This window comes from Talpa europaea, assembly GCF_964194135.1.
Source record: "Talpa europaea genome assembly, chromosome: 3".
NCBI classification, from domain to species: Eukaryota; Metazoa; Chordata; class Mammalia; order Eulipotyphla; family Talpidae; genus Talpa; species Talpa europaea.
In genome coordinates, this window is record NC_140069.1 from 130383523 (window position 1) to 130402450 (window position 18928).

An 18928-nucleotide genomic window follows, 5' to 3' on the forward strand; every position below is an offset into this window, starting at 1 on the left:
AACAGTCCCCAATCCTAATGAATATTCTTGAATATTTTCACAGCTGATTTCCCTGTCCACTCAGAGTGCCTTCCTTTCCTGTGCCTTCTCCCAATTTGTGAGTCTCAGGGACACTCCCATTCTGTCATAATAGAGCCAGCTTCTTAGAGGCCTGTTGCTCTAGCACAGTGTCTGTTTCTCTTGTCTCAGGTGAGTAGCTGATGGCACTCCTGATTCCTTCAGGTAAGGAGCCAAACAAAACTGCCGAGTCTTCTCATCCACAAGGGTCAATCTGCTGAGGCTTTTATGGAGTTGGAGTAGTGTAGAGGGACAGACATACCTACAAATGTTAATGCATGTCCATAAAGTCACTAGAAGGTTGAAGTAAGTTAATTTTTCTTTGTGGACAGCATCAGCCACATTTTTCGTGTATGCAATTTTCGAAATGTCTTGTTTATTTCAATAACACCAGTAATAATGATTGTTCTTGCCTTGTAGATGTAATAACCATACAGGTAGTGAAAGTAAGTTGGTTTGATTTTGATATTGAGAAATAATCTTGTGAATGATTGCTTCTCTGACTTTTGGTAAATGCTCTTCTTCTTTTTTAAGATAGAAACAAACACTGTCTGTTTGGCCAAACAGAAATATAACAACTAATTTTTTTAACACTATAACTTGTTTTGCCATTATTTGTTTCAAATATTACTTACTTCTATCCCATTTGCATATTCCATAGGTCTCATTTAAAAGACTGAAAACTGTCCAGACCACTCACATTTGACAATTCAGAAAAATATTTCAACTGGGCTGAGGGAAGAGAGCTTGAAGGCTAAACCTGAACAAATTATTTTCTTCTGCATTCCTCCACCACAGTGTAAAAAAGGTAGCCAAATTAATGCAACACACATTGATCCTTGAGTCAGTCTGATCTGCTCATAGAGTGATGACCCATGAAGACTTTCTCACATGGGTTCCCTTTTAGATCATTGGGTGGTGATGAATGCCATCACGAAGGTATGACTCCATTGTCAGGTCTGACACCACTGAAATCTGAATTTGCTGAGTATTTCATTTCTACTGGAACAATTTCCTAATGGTTCACTTATTTAGATTACAAAAAGGCTTATTTTATTTCTTGCATAGGGAATTCTTGATGTTAGCAGGCCTATGAATTATTATGTGATCTTCAATTTTGCTTTCTGCTTTTATGCAGGCTTATCAGCACTTGTTATATAGATGAGAATTTCAGAAAGAGGCAATACTATTAATAATAATACAACAGGAACAATTTTCATTAATTTGGTACTTACATGTTCCTGATCTTCAGATAATATATTTCCTTTGCCCTTTTGAATTCTATGAGCAAGGCCAATAAATTGATAGGAGATTAACCGAGTACCAGGAGAAAAACATATGAACTTTAATATTGTTACATGCAAATGGGAGCCTTAATAGGAAGAATGACTTAAAGAAGCAGCTAATAACAGAGATTTTTATTATTATTATTTTTAATTTCTTCATGTTGCCTCTTTTTTTTTTTTTAAGATTTCTTTATTTATACAAGAACCAGGGTATAGGCCAGATGAGCAGGTGGGTGAGAGGATTCACCAAAGATAAGGCGGGGAACAGAACAAGCAAACTGATTGTAATACACTGCTGAGGGGAGCAGTGGGTAAGACAGGAGAGGTCTGCTGCGCATATAGGTTTCTCCTGGCCAGCTAGAATCGAACTCTCACTGCAGAGGCTGCGGACAGCTTGACAGTGCAGAGCTCAACTTCCTGCGCCATGAGGGAGGCTCCAAAGATTTCATTTTTAACAAAAAGTTATAAGTTGTGGAGTTATAAGACAAAAGAAAGAAGATGAAGTTTTAGGGACAATAAATTATGGGACTGTGACTAGGAAATGCATGAGGAAACTAATGAAAATTAAGGTTATATGAGTAGGTTTACTTGTGCCAATCTGTTCTGGTATCAACTCCCAGTGTCTGGTGGTAAGATGTTCTTTTCCTGGTACAGGGGGTACATCTGTGATATGAGGGATCTTATGTCCTGCCTGAGGCAGAAAGGAGTCAGCAAGAGAGTCTTTCCTGCATTTGCCCTTGTCCTTACTACTCTTGACAGTCTTCTGTACTTCCTGTCCCTTCTTATCTTTCAGTCAAATATTTCACTATATATTTCACTTGTTTTTAAAGAATACTCATTACAAGCAATTAAATTAATTGTATAGCCCACTGATAGTTCATGGCCTGCAATTTAGGGGGAAAATGCTAGAATGGGCCTACCCATATAACTTTCTTGGCTAGTCATGTACACAATTATGGTCCTTTCATGTGCCTAAAATGCACAAGATTTTTTAGGTTATTAGACACACCTCCTTTTATTGGGTTTTTAGTGCTTTTGTTTTTTTATTTTTTAACAGATAAAATGCTTGTGGTCATACTATACAGAGAAATCTATTGGTGCCATTTTCACAAAAGCATATGCTCACTTTGTATCTCTGTGTCACATTTTGATAATTCTCACAATATTTGACACCTTTCTATTATATCTGTTATGGTGATCTTCACCAGGGATCACTGATATTACTCTTGTAATTGTTTTGGGTTCCATAAATCTTGCCCATATAACCAGAAAATTGTATCAATATATTATGCCTGTGTTCTGACTGCTTCACCTATCTCTACTGTTCCCCATCTCTTTCCCTCTCCTCAGGTCTCCCTACTTCTTGAGAAATAACAATATTGAATTTAGGTCAATTAGGAACCTTACAACAGCCTTTCAGTGTTCAGATGAAATGGAGACTCTCGTTTCTCTCTCTTCCAATGAAAAGCTAGAAATCATTCAGCTTAGTGAGGAAAGCATATGGAAATCTAGCTGAAGGCTAGTCCTTTTATACCAAATAGTTAGCCAAGTTGTAAATGCAAAAGAAATGTCCTTAAAGGAATTCCTATGAAAACTCAAATGACAACACAGCAAAACATCCTTCTTGCTGATATGGTGAAAGTTTTGTGATTTGAATAGAAGATCAGAACAGCAGCAAATTTCCTTTCAGCCAACGTCTAGTCCACAGCAAAGCTCTAACTCTCTCCTATTCTGTGAAGATGGAAAGAGGTGAAGAAATTGCAGAGAAAAGTTTGAAGCTAGCAGAGGCTGGTTTATGAAGTTTAAGAGGTCATCTCTCTGAAAGTGCAAGTGCTGATGAAGAAGTTGAAGCGAGTTATACAGAATATCTAGCTGAGTACGTTGATGTAGGTGACTACACTAAACAACAGATTTAAGTGTACACAAAACCGTCTTACACTGGAAGATATCACCTGACACTTTCTTTCCTAAAGAAGAGGAATCAATGCCTGGATTCAAAGTTTCAAAGGACAAACTCTCCTGTCAGAGGCTAATGAGCTAGTGACTTTCAGTTGAAGCCAATGCTCATTTACCATTCTGAACATTCTAGGTTCCTTAAGAGCAATGATAAATCTCTGTGCTTTATAAAAGAATAAAAAGGCTAGATGACAGTGAATCTATTTACAACATGGCTTCCTGACTATTTTAAGTCCAGCGTTAAGACCTGCACAGTAAAGAGTAGATGGACTCTTTATTTTTTTTTTGCAGGTGTTTTAAGTAACGTTTATTTTTTTAAAGTTAACATGATAGGAAAACTAAAAAGCACAAAAAGCAAAGAACAAAGTCATCCATAATTACAAGCAGTTTAGTTTGACACGTCCTCTGAGGTCCTGTGTTTATTTCTACATAACTAAGCATCCACTTTTATGTATTTAAGATTGTATAGTTATGTAGCATGCTTTCCCACACACTATGAATATTTACCATTTCCAAGTTCCAAAGCGATACAAGTATTTTGATAGCCAAGAATACACACACCAACTCAATCTGGAAGAAAAAAAAAGTGATCCTGGACTCTTTAAAGTACACCTGGTCACCCAAGAGCTCTGATGGAGATGTTCGAGGAGATTCATGTTGTTTTCATGCCTGCTGTCACAACAGCATTACTGCAGTCCGTGGTCCAGGTGTCATTTTGAATTTAGGTCTTATTGTTTTAGAAATGGATCTATGTATTCCATTAAACCCAGTGGAAATGACACTGCGCCAAAGATTTACATAGCTTCTTATAAAAAGTACTTCATAATAAAATATTTTTAAAAAGTACTTCATAGATGTCATTTGACACGTTAGACCAGCATTTCTAGAGATAGATTTGTATTAGCAGTATATCTTAAGAGCACTGAGTGATATCTAAAGAGTCACTAGTAGAGCTGAAAATAGAAATAATGCACCAGGACCTCCCCTGGCAGTGCAGGCAGTTGGGCGCCATGCTGTGAAGCTGTCAGCAGCCTCTGCAGTGCTGGTTGGAACGAGGCCAGCCGGCGAGGGTCCCACATGGCGCAGCAGACCTCTCCTGTCACTCCTGCTGCTCCCTTCAGCAGTGTATTTTGTCAGCCTGCCTGTTCTGTTCCCCACTCTGTCTCTGGTGAATCCTCTCACCCTCCTGCACATCTGGCCTATACCCCAGTTCTTGTTTAAATAAATAAATAAATAAATAAATAAATCTATAAAAACGAAATAATGCACCAATCCTTTTCTGGAGTTGGGGCCCATAATTCCTTCCGCCATTAGCAGTAGTCATCAGATGAATGAATGAGTTCAGATAGAAAGAAAAATTAAGAGTAATTTGAGAGAAAAAAAGTCATTGTAAAGGGAGATACCAATACATTTTTCTAGTGTTTCTCTGTGGCACAACTATTGTAATTTTGGAATTTCTCACCATTAGCTACAGAGAAAGGTGGTTGTTGGGGGAAGTTTTTGAGAGAATAATTTCAGACTAGGATAAGTGATCTTTCAAATGCCCTCTCACTGTAATTTCTAAGATACTTTACTTTCCATATAGCAATGTAAGGTTGAAAGTAACTACCGTGAGGGAGAAAGTAGCAATTGGGGCACCGGGGTGCAGCTGATCGACAGAGGTTTGTCTGCCTCTGCTTGGAAGAGAAGCTCTCCAGACACACTTGCCTCCCTAGTTGGGGATGAGCTCAGTGGTGATAAGGGGGTCTTCAGTGACCCTGAGAGAGTCTGACCTATTTCAAGTTTGAATGCAAACTGTGACTTGCTCTGAGAAATAAATGCAAATTTTGTGAGAGCCTTGATGCATTTATAGTAGCTTTGGTGGCAATCGGAGATTGTCACTTCATTGTTGAGATCTGTTTGGAAAGGTGGCACAGTGGAAAAAGACCTTGAGAGTTAAGTCTCTCAACTCTATAGAAACTAAAAAAGAGAAAAAAAAACTTCGGCAAACCTATTTATTTACACCAGAAGTGGGAGGTGGGATCCCAGAAGAATGAGGCATTTATTCATTAGTGCCATAAGAATCTATTACTGCAAAACCTTTCTTCCTCCAAGAAGCTGCGATGTTCATGTGGACAATGAAATGTTTGGGTTATATTTTTCTTTCAATACTGACTGAAAATTTGTCATACACTGAATCGCCACACTTTTCTTCGAAGTGGAGAAAGAGATGAACATGTTCTGAAGATATTTTATTTCTTGAATATTCAGCAGTTGTTTTGCTCTCAAAAAATTCATATTCTTTGTAGTTAGCTTGCAAAGCATGCCTTTTTAGGAAGATCAATGTAAATCCTTCAAATGTTGAATACATTTGAACCAGTCCTCCATACTGAGAAAAATTTTTTTTTTTTCAATCTGAGGGTCTAAATTTATTTTTTTTTAATTAATAAATTTTATTTTTATATTCCCCATACAATTGCAATCCCCCCATTCTGACCCCAATTACTCCCCTCCCGCCACCCACCCCCCAAAAAGTGTCTCTGGTTCATAGTTTTTGTTGATTTTGATTTTCACTTTCTTATAGTTATTCATTTTCCTGGTCCCTTATTTAAGTTTTCTAGATCCCTGCTATGAGTGAGACCATCCGGTATTTTTCTTTTTCTTTTTGGCTTATTTCACTGAGCATAATCCCTTCTAGCGTCATCCATGTTGCTGCAAATTGCATGTGTTTATCTTTTTTGAATGCTGAGTAATATTCCATGGTATATATGTACCACATCTTCTTGATCCAGTCATCTATTTTTGGGTATTTGGGCTGTTTCCAAAGCTTAGCTATTGTAAACAGTGCTGCTATAAACATAGGGGTGCAGGTGTTCTTTGGAATTGATGTTTCTGTGTTCTTTGGGTAAATACCTAGGAGTGGAATTGCTGGATCCTGTGGAAGCTCTATGTTTAGTAGGTCCAGAAATCTCCACACAGCTCTCCATAGTGGTTGGACCAGTTTGCACTCCCACCAACAGTGCAGAAGAGTTCCTTTTTCTCCACACCCTCGCCAACATTTGTTGTTGCTAGTTTTTTTAATATGTGCCATTCTCACTGGTGTAAGATGGTATCTCATGGTAGTTTTGATTTGCATTTCCCTGATTGCAAGTGATGTTGAACATTTTTTCATATGCCTGTTGGCCATTCGCATTTCCTCTTCAGAGAAGTTTCTTTTTAGTTCCTCTGTCCATTTTTTGACTGGATTATTTTCTTTGTTGTTGTTGAGTCTCATCAGCTCTTTGCAGATTTTTGTGATCAGTCCTTTATCATTAGTGTTGGGTGCAAAAATGTTCTCCCAGTTAGTGGGGTTTCTCTTTGTTTTTGTTATTGTCTCTTTTGCTGTGCAGAAGCTCTTTAATTTGATGTAGTCCCAGCTGTTGATCTTTGCCTTCACTATCACTGCTTTGGGTGATGTGTCTATAAAGATGTCTTTGATATGCAAATCACATAGTGTTTCGCCTATATTTCCTTCTATGTATTTTATGGTTTCAGGTCTTATGTCTAGTTCTTTAATCCATTTTGAGTTGATTTTTGTATATGGTGTGAGGTAGTGGTCAAGCTTCATTTTTTTGCATGTAACGACCCAGTTTTCCCAGCACCATTTATTGAACAAACTTTCCTTGCTCCAATGCATAGTCTTTGCTCCTTTGTCAAAGATTAGTTGACCATAAATCTGTGGGTTTATTTCTGGATTTTCTATTCGATTCCATTGGTCTATATTCTGTTCTTGTTCCAATACCATGCAGTTTTGATGATTATGGCTTTGTAGTAGAGTTTGAAGTCTGGGAGTGTGATGCCTCCATTCCCTTCTTTTTTTTTCAGGAGAGCTTTGGCTATTCGGGGTTTTTTGTGATTCCATATGAATTTCATCAATAATTGTTCTATTTCTTTGAAGAATGACATTGAAATTTTGATTGGAATAGCATTGAATCTGTATATTGCTTTTGGTAGGATGGCCATTTTAATAATGTTTGTTCTCCCAATCCATGAGCAGGGGATGTCTTTCCATTTCTTTGTGTCTTCTTCTATTTCTTTTAACAGTGTTTTATAGTTTTCTTTGTATAGGTCCTTTACCTCTTTTGTTAGATTTATTCCCAAATATTTGATTTTTTTGTTTCAATAATAAAAGGGATGTTTTTTTTTTTTATTTCTTCTTCTTCAGATTTATTGTTTGTATATAGGATGGCTACTGACTTTTGCGTGTTGATTTTGTATCCTGCCACTTTACTGAACTGATTGATGAGTTGAATTAGATTTTCTGTGGAGTTTTTGGGGTTCTCTATGTATATTATCATATCATCTGCAAAGAGTGATAGTTTGACTTCTTCTTTTCCTATTTGGATTCCTTGGATGTCTTTCTCTTGTCTTATTGCTCTGGCTAGGACTTCCAGTATTATATTGAAAAGCAGTGGTGAAAGTGGACATCCTTGTCTTGTTCCAGATCTTAATGGAATTGCTTTCAGCTTTTCACCATTGAGAATGATACTGGCTGTTGGCTTGTCATAGACGGCCTTTATGATGTTGAGGTACGTTCCTTGTATCCCAAGAATTTCAAGGGCTTTTATCATGAATGGGTGTTGCACTTTGTCGAAAGCTTTCTCAGCATCTATTGATATTATCATATGGTTTTTATATTTCTTTTTGTTGATGTGTTGGATAACGTTGATTGATTTTCGGATGTTAAACCATCCTTGTGTCCCTGGAATGAATCCTACTTGGTCGTGGTGAATTACCTTATGGATACACTGTTGGATTCTGATAGCTAAAATTTTATTGAGGATTTTTGCATCAGTGTTCATTAGGGAGATTGGCCTATAGTTTTCTTTTTTTGTGTTGTCCTTGTTCGGTTTTGGTATTAGTGTAATGTTGGCTTCATAGAACGTGTTAGGTATTATACCTTCCTTCTCAATTTTTTGGAAGAGTTTGTGAAGGATAGGTACCAATTCGTCTCTGAATGTTTGGTAGAATTCATTTGTAAATCCATCAGGTCCTGGGCTTTTGTTTTTGGGGAGGTTTTTGATTACCATTTCAATTTCGCTAATTGTAATTGGTCTGTTTAGGTGTTCTATTTCTTCTTTATGTAGCTTTGGGTGATTGTAGAGTTGTAGGAATTTGTCCATCTCCTCTAGATTGTTAAACTTGTTTCCATATAACTGTTCATAGTAGTTATTAATAATTCTTTTGATTTCTGCTGTGTCCGTTGTGATTTCTCCTCTTTCATTTATTATCCTATTTATTTGTGCTTTCTCCCTTTTTGCCCTTGTGAGCCTAACAAGGGGTTTATCTACTTTATTTATTTTTTCGAAGAACCAGCTCTTGGTTTCATTGATCTTTTGGATTGTTTTTTTAGTTTCGATTTCATTTATTTCTGCTTTGGTTTTTATTATTTCTTTTCTTCTACTGGTTTTGGGGCTTTTTTGTTGTTCTTTTTCTAGATCTTTGAGTTTTGAGATTAGGTTGTTTCTTTGAGTTCTTTCTTGTTTCTTGATGTGAGCATCTATTGCTATATATTTTCCTCTTATTACTGCTTTTGCTGCATCCCATACATTTAGGAAATTGGTGTCCTCCTTGTCATTCAATTCAAAGAATTTTTTAATTTCTTCTTTTATCTCCTCGTTAGTCCAGTGGACTTCCAGTAGTGTGGGTTTCAATCTCCACGAGGTAGGAGAATACCTTGCCTTCTCTTTATGGTTTATTTCTAGTTTGATGCCTTCATGGTCAGAAAAGATGGTTGGTATGATTTCAATCTTGGTGTATCTGTTGATGTTTGTCTTGTGCCCCAGTATATGATCGATCCTAGAGAATGATCCGTGTGCGCTTGAGAAAAATGTATACTCAGATTTTTTTGGGTTTAGTGTTCTATATATGTCTGTTAAGCCTAAGCACTCTAGATCCTTATTTAGAGCTTTAGTGTCTTTACTTATTTTTTGTCTTGTTGATCTATCCATTGTTGATAGTGGTGTGTTGAAGTCTCCCACTACGTATGTGTTTTCTCTGATGTCTGTTTTCAGAGATGCCAATAGTTGTCTGATATATTTTGGTGCTCCTTCATTTGGTGAATATATGTTAATGAGTGTTATTTCTTCTTGAAGTATTATCCCCTTGATCATAATGTAATGACCACTGGGGTCTCTTTTTATCTTTTTAAGTTTGAAATCTGTTTTATCTGATATGAGTATAGCTGTTCCTGCCTTCTTTTTTGGTCCATTTGCTTGTAGAATTGTTTTCCATCCTTTAACTTTGAGTCTATTTTTATCTTTTGCAGCTAAATGTGTTTCCTGGAGACAGCCTGCAACTCTGTGTCTTTTTATTGGAGAGTTTAGTCCATTTACATTTAGAGTTAGTATTGATATGTTAGCATCTGTATTTGCCATTGTGTTTGTCTTTCCTTAAGAGTTATAGGAATCCCAGAAGGAGAGGAGAGAGATGTAGGAACAGAGAAAATATTCATGGATATAATTGAAGAGAACTTCCCAAACGCTAAGAAGGATCTGAAAATTGATATACAAGAAGCAAGAAGAACACCAAACTTCCATGACGAAAGGAAAAATACAGCAAGACACATAATAGTAAAGCTCCCAAGAATCCAAGACAAAGAAAAAATAATGAAACTAACAAGAGGGAAGAAACAGATAACATTCAAAGGGAAACCAATCAGGCTGACATCAGACTTCTCTGAAGAAACACTACGGGCAAGGAGAGAGTGGAGGGACATAGTCAACAGACTCCAAGAAAACAGATGCCAACCAAGAATACTCTATCCCGCAAAGCTCTCCTTCCTCTTTGAAGAAAGAATATGGACCTTCCCAGACAAACAGAAACTCCGGAATTTCATTACGACTAAACCCCCACTCCAAAAAATACTACAAGGAGTCCTAAAGCCAGAACCTCAGAGGGACGAATAACAACAAAAGAAGGCCAAAGAAAGTTATTAAATGAATAAATAAATAAAATCAAAGGAAAGACATACTGAGAAAATTTAGTCTCCATGTTAAGTGCTCGAATTAGACACCAGGTATCAGCATAGGCTGCAAATATTTGAAACAGATAAGGGGAATAACACCTTTTGTAGTATCTTTTGAAGCTGACCTCAGAGCTTCTTCTTTAATGGCATTTATCTTCAGCATTGTCAAATGTGCTTGGTTACCTTTGATGCAATTAGGTCCTTGCTGCTTTTGGACAAAGAAAATTTATGAGCAGATTGGTGTTTTCTATTTGTCTTAGATAATGGTGGGTATTTGCATATTTGATATGATCCCACAAGTAAAAGTTTTAGTAACTATGACTTTGAGAACTCAAGAACTAAAAAGCAAAAGTCATCTGACTGGTCAAGGGAAGAGAAACACTTGTTCTAGATCATAAGACCAGTTCTATATTGTTGATCTCAAAGCAACCAGGTATTGATAAACATGCAATTCAGAAAGTATAGTTTCAAGAGGGACATGTGTGTTCTTCCCATATGCTATAGATTGAGCTAGCCACATAAAAAAGAACCTCCTTTTTTCCACTGGGGTTAGGAAGCAGCATCACTTCCTGTTGGAGATGCAAAGCTTGTTGGCTCTTATTGTTTGCTGATTTTGTGTGCTTAATTTTCTTCTAGCCTCCTGACCTCATTTAAATAACATTTTGTGGGCCTCCCCGGTGGCGCAGTGGTTGAGCGCTGGGTTGCGAAGCTGCCCGCGGCCTCTGCGGCTCCGGTTCGATCCCCAGCTGCTCCCCGGCCACCAGAGGAGGGTCCCACATGGCGCGCAGACCTCTCCTGCCGCCCGCTGCTCCCCTCAGCAGTGTACTTCGGTCCTTCTGCCTGTTCTGCTCCCCGCTCTGGCTCTGGTGAATTCTCTCACCCTCCGGCGCTTCTGACTGTACCCAGTGCATGTATAAACAAAACAAACAAACAAATAAATAAATAAATAAAACATGCCTCTATTTAAAAAAAAAATAAAAAAAAATAACATTTTGTTTACTAATTTTCACACTAGCCATCCTATGGCTGTTATAATTTTGTCAACTTCATTATGCAAGTTACTGGTAATAAAGGAAGTGTTCATTATCCTTAAACTTTGACATGACAGGTACTAAGCCCTTATTGCTTATTGTGGAAGGCAAATAAGCCACTGTAATGACAGAAGACACAGGGTCCGTTCCAGGTATATTATGGTGGGATGTTGGGTTGATTGCAAGTTAGACTTCACTGAGCTCAGCTGGGGTTTGAAAAGTAGCATTGCAGAGACAATCCCTCGCCAATGCTATTGTGTTTTTAATAGGCCTCTAGAATGTAGAGACTCTTCAACACTATTCAATCATTCAGTTGCTCCATTTCAGTCATATCTGGGTGTGTCAATACTTCATGCTTGGACAGACTTGTCTTCTGAGTAATGTTTGAACTCTGTGCCTTTTGGATGGCACGTTGTTTCATTTTGATTTTGAACATCTTTATACAAAGAATCATGGGCCATGATTTGAAATTACAGAAGTTCAAAGTACAACAAATTCATTTATTTAATTAATTATCTTATTTGGTATGCATGAGAAGGGGAACTGGCCTTTTTTTTCCCCATCACATTTATCTGACTGAGCTCTCTTTTGAATGAGAGCTAAATCAGGTTCCTGAGTCCTTTATTATGGACATGACTTCTACCAAGAAAGCTGCAAAGTTAGGTGAACAAGAACCCCTAGTCCTCAGTGTCTAATCACCATAGAGAGCAAAGGTTGCTCATCTCCCACCATCTCTCAGGTGATATCTGATCACCTGCCCTACCTTCTTCAAGAACAGTCTTTGTCAGTTTAAGCAAAATTTCCCCTCACCCTTAATGTCCTCTCAAAGTAATTTTCCATCCACTGCCCCCTATCTCCTGATTCTGATTCTTGGTAAAAATTCCCACTTTTCCTGGTTGTATTCTGAGTTGAGTTCTGTTCTATACTAAGGTCTCTTTCCTCCTATGGTAACAGTTTTTCTTCATCAGAGTTGTTTTTATTGCTTTAACTAGAGTCTAGCTCTGGTTTTGCTTGGACAGTTCTGTGGTTTCTGGAGGATATGCATTCAGATTTTGTTTGAACATCTCATTTTCAAGTGTTACCATGGGCCATAATTTTGAGTTTATTGAAATTCAAAGTCTATCAAGTTCATTCATATAGTGAATTCATTAAATCTTTTAGCATGTATCAACTGAGTATGAATTGACTCTGAATGTTCCACAGAAACTAATCCTACAATTAAATGTCTATTATATATGTCTATTATATACATTCTTTTTTTTTTTTTTATAGAGGCATGTTTTTATTTATTTATTTATTATATTTGTTTGTTTTGTTTATACATGCACTGGGTACAGTCAGAAGCGTGGGAGGGTGAGAGAATTCACCAGAGCCAGAGCGGGGAGCAGAGCAGGCAGAAGGACTGAAGTACACTGCTGAGGGGAGCAGCGGGTGGCAGGAGAGGTCTGCGCACCATGTGGGATCCTCCTCCGGTGGCCGGGGAGCAGCCGGGGATCGAACCGGCGCCGCAGAGGCCGCGTGCAGCTTCCCAACCCAGCGCTCAACCGCTGCGCCACCGGGGAGGCCCCTATATACATTCTTTAAGGAGGTATCTGAAGGTCTGCAAAGGTGTTTTGTGTACAGATACCATTATAAATGCATTCACAATCTTCCCAAATGGAAAAAAAAAATTCTTGTTCTCAATAAAATCCTTTTGGAATTGATCTGCATGCATTTTCAAAGGATGAAATATTAATATCCTTTACAACCCACACATGCAACTTTAAGGACATAATACTTAGGATTTGTGTTTAATCAGACTATGGTCTGTTAGCATCTTAGATAAGTTATGTTCTAATTATGTCATGGCACAACAGGGCAAACTTCCCTTGCATAAAATAAACACATATAAAATATGTCACTGTGTTTGACTAGAGCAATTAAATATAATTTGATTTGAGGGAATGTTCCTGAAAAATTTTGCTACTTATATGGTTCTTTTTTACTCTCTCTCCCTTCCCACCTTAAGAAATGAAGCAGGACTTAGAAAACTAGTATTTTCTTTCCAATAAACAATAAATGTCAAACATGACTATTGCTACCATTTTGAAAATATTAATTCTAGTACATTTTGTAAATTTTTTTTAAAGATTAAATAATTTATGCATACAAGAACTGGGGTACAGACTAGGGGTGTGTGGGGTGAGTGGATTCACCAGAGGGAGAGTGGGGAACAGAACGGGCAGATCGACTGAAGGACACTGCTGTGGGGACCAGCAGGCAAGCCAGAAGATGTCTGCTGCACCATGTGCGTTCTTCCCTGGCCGGGGATTCAACTAGTGCTGCAGTGGCTGTGGACAGCTTCATAGGTTGCATCTTAACCATTTGCGCCACCAGGGAGGCCCATATATTGTAAATTTTATAAGGAGAATTTCTCTCTACTTTTACAATGAATGTTGGTTTCATCGATGGCAGTGTTAAAGTTTGTTCTTTATCTATAATACATTGCCTTAATTTGTCGTCTGCTTCAAGACACTTGAATTTGTTGGGATTCAAACACATACACACACACACATCTCCCTTGCTCCATCACACAAAAAATATCAAAAGATTAAGTCCTTCGATAATTGACTGGCAAAGTGCTGTCTTTTCTTACCCAACAGGTTAAATGCTGCAGAGTTATTAGATTGCCTGGAATGCTTTCTGACCTACTGACATCTTAGAGGAAAACTGTAAAATTTTTACTTCAGAATTAAGTTGTCCTATTTTTTTCCCCTTTTTACTACATATCCTGCTAGGAAAAATCGGATACAACTTTCTGTGAAAAAGGATTGGAAGTTCTATAATATGCCTTGTTTTTAAGGCTACCTGTTTAGTTTGGGGAGTAGTTTGGTATATAATTGAGCTTGGTTTGGATACACAGATTAAAGGTTAGCAGTTTCTTTAGCCCTGAGGATCTTGAGTCCATGTAAATCTTAGCTGTGGGAAACACTGATGAAGTTAAGATGAACGTAAGAGAAGGAATCAAGGGAGAGAGAAATAATGATAATGATAAAGGGAAAGAGAAAGAGAAAAGAAGTTGATGAAATGGCACCAAAATTGTACATCTTCTCTTGCTGAATTAAGTTCACCATCTTACTTGACGATATCTGGCCAAGTTACTTATAAAACATCATAGATTAACAAAAAATTTCCTAGGGAAAGATAGCTTGCTTGAAGGCTCCTTTCCTTCCTGAACATATATTTAATTAGTTTTAAGGGAAGAAACATACACCCGCATTTTTTTGCTATGGGAATATTTTGCAGGTTGCTTATTTTAGAAGTCTGGAAGAACACAGCTTGGGGATTCTCTTGTACTGGAGGTAGAAGTAGCTTTGGGGTTGGAATTATAAACAAAATACTAAGGAAGTGATACACATCCTACAAATTTGATTACTAGATGAGGGTGACAAGTGATGGAGGGAAGAATAGAAAACCAAAAGGAAGCATCCTCCATCGCAAGGACAATGAATTTGGGGTCCCCTGCTCTCCTGGAACTTTGCTTCTTTTCCCCTTCCACATTAAAGAATGATTCCCAAAGTATTCATGGATATAATTTGAATACATTAAATTGCTGTCTTCTTTTTTTTCCTGAGGATTCCTGATGGTAGTGACTAGTTGCTGAGTATTTGAACAATGCCATTACCTTCCTTAGTTGTTGTGAGAAGTTTAGAGTAGTGGAGAATGAGGAAGGGCTATTGGAATGACTGCCCTCTTGGAGTTCAATCTTTCATGATTCCTTTTCCATTCGTAAAGTGTATTTCAAAAACTACAACTCTACAGAAGTAGAGGGGCCAATTGGTCCCTGCTCCTTATCTTTTAGCCAAACATCTTTACAAGGAAGATGTTACTTTAGATGCTAATCTCCAAGTCTGTTGCCAATTGTGTCCCCAAGGTTTTAGATGTACACTAAAAAAATACTCTTTCATCGTGTGTGTGTGTTTGTGTGTTGTTAATATGCTTTGTAAAAGAATAGTTTTATAAAAAAGTTAATTCTTTAATTTCTTGACTGATTTACTGGGTTCTAGTTAGGGGATATAAATTTGACCAAGACAAAATTTCATGTGGAGAAAAAAAGTCAAGTGGTAAAATAGTTTTTTGTCTCTTTCCTTCATTTTGTTACCTGCCTAAGAGTTACAATCAAAATTCATTGTTGTGCAATCTGTCTTTTCATGCCAACATTCAATTTGCTTTTCACCTCAGCCAGTCTCCCATTGAGGGTTATTGAATAATCCATGTTGGATTATTCTCCTGTATCTATCTAATTCCTGCCTTCATTCCCAGACCAAGTCCTGCAAGGGTTTGTCCAACTTCAACACCCTTCTCTATTTGGAACCACATGGCATTTACCTAGGTCACTTCTTTATTTGGCTCTCCGGGTGCCTTAGGCATACCCTACAATGTCATTGCACTCTTTCTATCTAGTCCTCATTTTCTGTATTTGAAATTGCATTTGGTAATCTGTAGTCCATGTGAATCACCATCACGGAAGATGTATTTTTCTCTATCCTGGACGGAGTGGAATTGCTGGATCATAAACCCTAGAAGTCTGACAGGTAGAACTAAGGCTATTGGAGAGATCGGGGGAGGGCAGAGAGCAGGGTGTGAAAGGGGACCGGTAGGCTATGGTGGAGAACTGTGGGTGCCTTGGTGGTAGGTGTGGTGTGGAGCATGTATTTGAGGAGGTGTGATCTATTTCCCTGAATCACTCATGGGGAGTAAACCAATGCTACCTCAAACACAACTAATTATTTAAATTAAAAAAAAAACAAACAAACAGTGAGGAGTAAATGTAAAAAAGAAAAGAAACAGAAGAACACCAGACTCAAAACAAAATGAAATCTTCAACACCATTACAATCACAGGGCTTCACAATAACAGATTTCCCCTGTAATAATTGTAATATAAAAGGCCTCCCCAGTGGCGCAGCGGTTGAGCGCTGGGTTGTGAAGCTGCCCGCAGCCTCGGGGGAACGGGTTCGATCCCCGGCTGCTACCCGGCCACTGGAGGAGGGTCCCACATGGCGCGCAGACCTCTCCTGACGCCCGCTGCTCCCCTCAGCAGTGTACTTCGGTCCTTCTGCCTGCTCTGCTCCCTGCTCTGGCTCTGGTGAATTCTCTCACCCTCCCGCGCTTCTGACTGTACCCAGTGCTTGTATAAACATACCAACCAACCAACCAAAGAAATAAATAAATAAAACATGCCTCTATTAAAAAAAAATAATTATAACATAAAGGAGCTAAAGATTTTTGTGACTTAAGTTCTAAAATTTTTCTCCTTAGGACATAGAAAATGGGAAGGGAAGAATGGATAATTGGCATCATCCCTCCTCTGCAGGCTCAGGAATATTTGAGAAGATGAGACAAACTTGCTATCAAAGAATTTGTATCTTACATAAGAGAAAAAAAATTTGTTGATTTCAAATACAGAAGTCCTCCATTTTCTCAAATGAATGAAACTCTCTGCGCTTAAATTTGAGTACTTGATAACCTTCCAATCTCTGAGACAAAAAAGTAATTAACAATATATTCCTTTATTTCCCAATCACAGATAAGGAATTTACAACACATCCCTGAAACATGAATGAAGAATAATACTTAAATATAACATTATGATATTCCTCCTCTGTGCTTCTATTTTACAGCAAATAATACATAAACCAAAGTGTCCAGGAAGAAAGAAGTGATTTTTCACAGTTACTTTCTTTACCATGGGAGTGCTAATGTTCAAGCATATCTTCTTCAGAAGCTTTCTTGGATTCCATGCAACAATTCTTCTGCGTCCAGTCTTCTGTTTGACGCAGAATTATACAGCCTCTCCTATTTTTCCGAACGCTTCTTTCCTCTGGGCTTGGAATGCCCCAACTAACAAATGTCATAACTTCAATATACCTATAGATTTGAGCCTCTTCTCCTTATCAGGAAACCCCGGGCTACCCGACCCAGGACAAGGTGTTGTAATATTTTATAAGGAAAAGCTGGGCTGCTATCCTTATGTACATAAAGGTGAAAATGTGAGTGGAGGAATCCCTCAGTTGGCAAATCTGCAAAATCATTTGGAACAAGCTAGGAAAAACATTTGCGATTCCGTTGGACCGAATGACGTGGGCTTGGCTGTAATTGACTGGGAAGAATGGAGGCCCCTTTGGGACAGAAATTGGGGTGCTAAAGTTATTTACAAAAACCAATCTATTGATTTAGTTCTCCAAAGGAATAAGACACTCAATTCTACAGATGCAAAACTAGTTGCCAAAGCAGAGTTTGAAAAAGCTGGAAGGGATTTCATGCTAGAGACTTTAAAATTGGGAAAATTACTACGGCCGAAATACTTATGGGGTTATTATCTTTTTCCTGATTGTTACAATCATAATTATACCAAAGACCGAGCTTACAATGGAAGTTGCCCTGATAAAGAAAAAGAAAGAAATAATTTGCTCGACTGGTTATGGAAAGAAAGCACTGCCCTTTTCCCATCCATTTATTTGAATACCGGAATAAATGGTTCCAATACTGCGCTCTTTGCCCGGAATCGTGTGCTGGAAGCCCTTCGAGTTTCTAAATTGCGAAACAATACGGACCCGCTTCCAGTTTTTGTATATCAGCGTCTAATTTTTACTGATAACTTTACGACTTTCCTTAGTGAGGTAAGGAAATCAAAGTATGAGGATTATGAATTAGCGTCCTCTGTGGTGTTCAATCGAATTTAATGTCATTTTTGAAGGAAGGGAAATTTAGCTTTTCATAGCTTTTAGGATCATGCACACAGGTAGAACGCATCATGGCACACATGCAGAATAAGAACGTTTCATCTCTAACGTCATTGCAATCATGGAGAATAAGGTAGTACAGGCGACGTTTCAACTCAGTCCCTTCCTTTTTATTTTCCTGGACCTGCTCTCTTGTCAATAGAAGTCATTCAAATCATAACAGGAACTCTGTATGTTTGCTATAGGAGGGCAGTGGTTATGTAAAACATGAAAATTAACCTGTGGAAGTATTAAAAAATATTATTGTGGACCCTGTAGCTTAGCTCTGGTGTTACTGTCTGATATGTATAACACTTTCAAGTTATTCCCATCTGTTAACTCTCTCTATTGCACCCACCAGGATGACCTTGTGCATACAATTGGGGAAAGCGTTGCTCTAGGCGCCTCTGGAATGGTAATATGGGGCAGCTACAATTTAATCCGAAATGAGGTAAGTTGTGTTGGTAGGCAAGGGATCAAAACATTTCTATGTTTAATGATTTGGGGGATTGGTTTGATAATAAAAAATAAAAAAATAATATATGAGGCACAAAATGTCTTTTCATTAGTGATTTTATTGTGATGCAGAATCTCTATAGCTGTTTCCCTGAGGAAACAATTCCGTGACTTTTATTAAGAATCCCTAGACTAAATGGCTAGTTAAGTAGCCGAACAAAGACTAGTATGTGGTTTGATGGGCATCCCTGGTGTTTCAGGTGGTTTAGTGAAGCCCTGTGAAGCTCTCCACAGCCTCTGCAGCGCGGGTTCGATCCCCATGGAGGCGGAGCAACCCACATGGCGGATCAAACCTCTCCTGGCTTTCCGGCCACTCCCTTCAGCAGTGTATTTC

The 18928-nt window shown here is 38.2% G+C and overlaps 1 protein-coding gene across 1 annotated transcript; it reads left to right on the forward strand.

The window, feature by feature from the left end:
- Positions 1–17043: 17043 nt before the first annotated feature.
- LOC311168925 (hyaluronidase PH-20-like) lies at positions 17044–18039 on the forward strand (the record flags this gene model as incomplete). The annotated part of the gene is made up of 1 exon (XM_084230629.1): positions 17044–18039. The coding sequence occupies one exon, from the start codon at positions 17044–17046 to the stop codon at positions 18037–18039; it is 996 nt and encodes a 331-aa protein (XP_084086755.1).
- Between the last annotated feature and the right edge of the window lie 889 nt (positions 18040–18928).